A 5,356-nucleotide genomic window follows, 5' to 3' on the forward strand; every position below is an offset into this window, starting at 1 on the left:
CGCAGTCAGTAAAACCAGCTCTCTCGTAGCAGTCACTTCCTCTGTTCTTCTTCCCCTTCAGGTTTCAATGGCGGCTGCTGCACAGCTCCCTTTCCAGACCTCATCATCCCTCTCCCTTAAACCCCTGAAGAACCCTATAACCCGAAACCCATTTTCCCAAAACTCCATTCTGCCCCTCCGACTCTCCACCTCCCTAAAACCCCTTGTCCTCCGAGCCGCCGTCGTCTCCCAAAACCCCTCCAAATCCCTGTCCCAAACGACCCCGTTCGAGCATTGCTTCTCCAAATCCTCCGATGGGTTTCTCTACTGCGAGGGCCTCAAGGTCCAGGACGTCTTAGATTCGGTCGAGCGGCGCCCTTTCTACCTCTACAGCAAGCCACAGATCACCCGAAACGTCGAGGCCTACAAGGAGGCGTTGGAGGGGTTGAGCTCTGTCATCGGATACGCCATTAAAGCCAACAACAATCTCAAGATTTTGGAACATTTGAGGCAATTGGGTTGCGGTGCTGTTCTTGTCAGTGGGAATGAGCTCCGGTTGGCTCTTCAAGCTGGGTTCGACCCCACCAAGTAAAAATTCTGCATAACCCAGTTTATATGTATGTGTGTGTATATATATATATAATTGTTTGTGTGAGTATTTGAATTCATGGTTGTACAATTGTGTAAGTGCAGGTGCATTTTTAATGGGAATGGAAAATTGTTGGAGGACTTGGTTTTGGCTGCCCAAGAAGGTGTTTTTATCAATATTGATAGTGAATTCGACTTGGAAAACATTGTTGCCGCAGCGAGAATTGCTGGCAAGAAGGTCAATGTTCTACTTCGGATCAACCCGGATGTAGATCCTCAGGTATGGCATACATAAACTGCAATGTGATGATATTCATGAACCACATGAATCATGTCAGCGAGGATATTACTAGTTAGACATATGAGATGTTCGGTATGCTTTTTAGAAAAATTAGGAAGTAAATCTTTAACTGAAAGCCATTGTTTGATCATTGTGATACTTGAGTTAAACCTCTATGATTTGAAGGTTCTTGATGCATACCTCTAGCTCTAGAAACACAGTTGCCAGAATATTCAAGTTAAAGAATGTGCTTATGGTTCGTGGCAGAGGAATTTGATAAGAATAAGAATATACCAATGCATAATAGTTTTTCCATGTCAACATTATAGAGTAAGATTAATATCATCAGCATCTTAAGCTGTCAATTACCTAGCTATCCAGCAGTGTTTTTTTCCAACTACGCGGGCATCGCCTTTTCTGAAAACATTATCCATGCTATGTTAGCTTGGGCATGGGAAACTGTTTATGATGTTACACGGACAAATTGTTTAAATAACTAGGCCACGACCACCACATATATACTTCTACTTTCTTACTATACAGTGAAATATTACTTTCACCCAATGCTTTTGCTTCAGATAGTTTCTTTTGTGAACTTGATGCCCATTTTTATATTTTAGAAAAACATGTGGGCAGATGTTTGGCATGGAACACTACCATGATGCAGATATCCCTCCTCAAATCACCCCTAACACACCAGTTCCTCCATCTTTAATATCAAGTTTCTGCTATATTTGGATATTATTGTAAAGTTGTACTGTGCATTTGAACTTTCCATTGATTTTAAATCATTGATGTACTGTTTTAACATATGTGTTATTTTCATAGGTTCATGCTTATGTTGCCACTGGAAACAAGAATTCGAAATTTGGTATTAGAAATGAGAAGCTGCAATGGTTTTTGGATGCTGTGAAGGCGCATCCTGATGAGCTAAAACTTGTTGGAGCCCATTGTCATCTCGGATCAACCATTACCAAGGTATGCTGATTACTTGTTCATATCCTTTTATATTATCAATATAATTTTGCCAACTAGGATAAATTTATCAACCATGTTTGTTTGTGGTCATTCTGGAACACATTAAGAAAAACCATAATCAACTCGTTTATACTCTCTTTTTTTTTTTTTTTTTCTTTCTGGTGATAACTGGTTTATACTTCATAATTATAGAGCTACAGCTTTAAAAAAAGAACATGTTTTTTAAAGCTGATCAGCTCATTTTCTTTCTTTTTTCTGTTGATTGACTTATGATTCTTTGTTTTTTTGTTTTCTGCTATGCTGTCTGTATGTGTTGATTGTTTGTCAATATTCTATGACAGGTGCACCCAATTCTCTTATTACAAAATCTAAGTCTCTCTCTCTCTCCCTTTCTTTTGCCAGGTGGATATATTTCGGGATGCTGCTGTTCTTATGGTTAAGTACATTGACGAAATCCGTTCTCAAGGTTTTCAAGTTGATTACTTGAACATTGGTGGTGGACTTGGGATAGATTACTATCATTCTGGTGCCGTACTTCCGAAACCCAGAGATCTCATCAACACTGTGAGTACGATATCTTTTGAATCTTGTTTTCGAACTTAAGTATGCAATTCATGTGTGCATGAGTAATGTGGATAACACCTTAATGTAGTATTACAAATAAGGAGTTATTAACACTGCAGTACGTACATGCATGTTAGGGTGCTCTTTGAAACCTCAACTGTAGACTACCGACTTTGTCCTATCCTTGGGACCTTACAGATGTTTTTATGATGGGTCTTTAGAATTTTGAGTCCATGTATGATAGTTGCATCCACAATTATTACAAGAATGTATAGCCTCTTAAGGAGTTGGCTCACGAAGATCATGTAAGTGCTACAAGGGATTAAGTAGCCCATATCGACCTGTTAGCTTTTTGTTCGCAAATGATCAATTGTCATACCAATATGCCAGGTCTCGTATTTACTATTTTTTTTTTTTTCAAAACGCTTAGACTTTCTTCAGGGTTTTTTTAGGGCTTGCTTCCTTATGGGTATTGTATCAAGAAAATTAACAGTTTTTTCTGTCTATTGATGTAATGTCACTAATATTTTCTCAACATTGATGCTGAGGGTGTAGGTTCGTGATGTGGTCCTATCACAAGGTTTGAATCTTATCATTGAACCTGGTAGATCACTTATTGCAAATTCTTGCTGCTTGGTCAACCGAGTAACAGGTGTCAAAACAAATGGCACCAAAAACTTTATTGTGATCGATGGAAGCATGGCTGAACTTATCCGTCCCAGTCTCTACGATGCTTACCAAGTAAGTTTTCAAGTGTAGTCGACTGCTAGTGTTTCTTTTGATGTCAATTCATTAATGTTAACTGGAGATGATGGACAATTTTGAAATCTATCCCATGTGTGAGAGAAAATTCAAAATAGTCTATGGCGTAGACTGTTGGATCTTTTGTGTGCACTGTATGCATGCGAGTGATTTCTAGTGGCTTGCTGTGTTCCCATGTCACTTTGTTATGGAAACTTCTATCAGCTCCTTTTCATTGAAAAATGACTGAAGTATCTTATCATGCTTCTGTTAGACCATTTACCTTTAATCAAATATCGTATATTTCAGTGGCCTTATCTGACATTTTTGTTGTTTCTGATTAGCTATAATGTTAGACTCGAAATATCATTGGCAGCCTCATAATAATTTATCATTGAATTCATAATGCCCTTTAAGACTTACCATTTTGTTTTTGGCTTAGATCTCAATTGACTTGTGGGAACTTTCTTGCAGCATATAGAACTAGTTGCTCCTACAGCACCTGATGCTGAGATTTCGACTTTTGATGTGGTGGGCCCTGTCTGCGAGTCTGCAGATTTCTTAGGGAAGGACAGAGAACTTCCGACTCCACCTAAGGTAATTGTAAACTGTTTATTGGAGGGTCAGAGCTATAATCATTTGTTGTCTTGTATAACTAGGAGATCAAACAACGATGTTCTTCTGAGTTATTCTGTTCTGGAGGTTTTGGTGCTTGATTGCTAACCAGAGTTGCCCATTTCAGGGAGCTGGTCTGGTGGTTCACGATGCAGGCGCTTATTGCATGAGCATGGCTTCAACTTACAATCTTAAAATGCGCCCTCCAGAGTATTGGGTATGTAATTGTTACTGCAAACAGCCTCTACGCGTCCACACCACTATCTATGCTCTTTACCAGTAACTTATTTCTAAGAGATTTTACAATGCATTCAGGTCCAAGAAGATGGATCCGTAGCCAAGATCCGTCATGCAGAGACATTTGAAGACCACATGCGATTCTTTGAGGGTCTTTGATTGCAAGAGGTTGGTAGTCAGCGCTAGCTGAACAGGCCTGAATTTCCCCTTAATTCCTGGTTGTTTGTTGTAACACTGGAACTTATGTGTTCGGATACGAAGTTAGCTCCTTAACGTGATGTGTCGCACCTTATTTTGTTGTTTACGACTGTAGCTGTCTTGAGAGGAAACAGAATAAAAGATTGATAAGCAGCGAAGAATTTATGTAACCATTACCAACCTTTCTCAACTGCATAATCAAGTTTATGCCTCCATACTAATGTAGTTCCAGTTGCAGCGTGAGCTTGTGCACCATACTGTAGGACATTGTGTCTCCTTTGTGTCTCCTTTCTAAATTTGTGACACGTGTTCCTCCACTTAAAGAAGCTTCTATGTCAATTTTTGTGTCATAGTGGTGTGACGGCCTACCAAATTCATCGACTCTGATTCTGACATTTCTTATGAGATCTTAAATATTTTTGTGTTTATTAGGTTAAGCCTCACTTGATGTTATTAGTCTACGAATTATAATATAAGCCGACGATATATAATGATGTGTCACAATTAAATAAATGTGTTATAATTTAAATGTAATAAAACACCACATGATTGGGTTTTTATTACCCAAAAAAAAAATTAGAGTTCCATTTTGAACCTTTTTTGTCTCGTTATATATTATAATTGTCATTTGGAAAGTTTTCATTTCACAATATTACTATTATATTCATGTTTTATTTCTGGTATTTAGATCAAATAAAGAAAAATAAAAAATAAAGGAACAAAAATAAACATGGTATACCAGACGAGAAAAAGAGTATCATAAATCATTTCCCTGACAGAGTTAGTATAATAAGTCATGGGTGAAGAGATGAAAAGAGTGTGAGGCCCACTGGGAGACAGAGACCGAGTGTATAAGCCCAAAAACCCCGACTACTCTGAGGAAGAAGTTCCCTCGCCATTTTCCAATGAACTGCTCGACCAGCTGACGAGTAGAGATACTCAAGAACTCAAAATGCAAAGTTACAAAGGGCTTACTGATCCGTATGACCACTTGGACGGGTTTATTTACGCTATCGAGGGCCGAGTAACTAACGGCGCCACAAGTGTAGGCTATTTCCAACCATCCTCAGAGAAGCGGCTTGGGATTGATTCAAGGAGATTGTGATGGGGTTCATCATGATGACCTCTTGGTCATCTCGGCGGAGATAGCCAACTGTCACTACTACGAAACCATTT

General features: G+C 38.9%; 1 protein-coding gene across 1 annotated transcript; it reads left to right on the plus strand.

Annotated features, from left to right (window-relative positions):
• On the plus strand, nucleotides 1-4,519 carry LOC126586755 (diaminopimelate decarboxylase 1, chloroplastic-like). Its single transcript, XM_050251696.1, has 8 exons — nucleotides 1-567; nucleotides 673-847; nucleotides 1,676-1,825; nucleotides 2,228-2,389; nucleotides 2,945-3,130; nucleotides 3,605-3,727; nucleotides 3,873-3,962; nucleotides 4,061-4,519. The coding sequence occupies exons 1-8, from the start codon at nucleotides 68-70 to the stop codon at nucleotides 4,139-4,141; spliced, it is 1,467 nt and encodes a 488-aa protein (XP_050107653.1). The 5' UTR covers nucleotides 1-67; the 3' UTR covers nucleotides 4,142-4,519.
• The last annotated feature ends 837 nt before the right edge of the window (nucleotides 4,520-5,356 follow it).

Source organism: Malus sylvestris, chromosome 10, assembly GCF_916048215.2.
Source record: "Malus sylvestris chromosome 10, drMalSylv7.2, whole genome shotgun sequence".
Lineage (NCBI taxonomy): Eukaryota > Viridiplantae > Streptophyta > Magnoliopsida > Rosales > Rosaceae > Malus > Malus sylvestris.

Coding starts and splice junctions, on each gene's coding strand:
- LOC126586755 (XM_050251696.1), top strand. CDS start 68: ATGGCGGCTGCTGCACAGCTCCCTTTCCAGACCTCATCATCCCTCTCC. Junction 3,131..3,604: donor GTCTCTACGATGCTTACCAA/GTAAGTTTTCAA, acceptor ACTTTCTTGCAG/CATATAGAACTAGTTGCTCC. Junction 3,728..3,872: donor AACTTCCGACTCCACCTAAG/GTAATTGTAAAC, acceptor TGCCCATTTCAG/GGAGCTGGTCTGGTGGTTCA.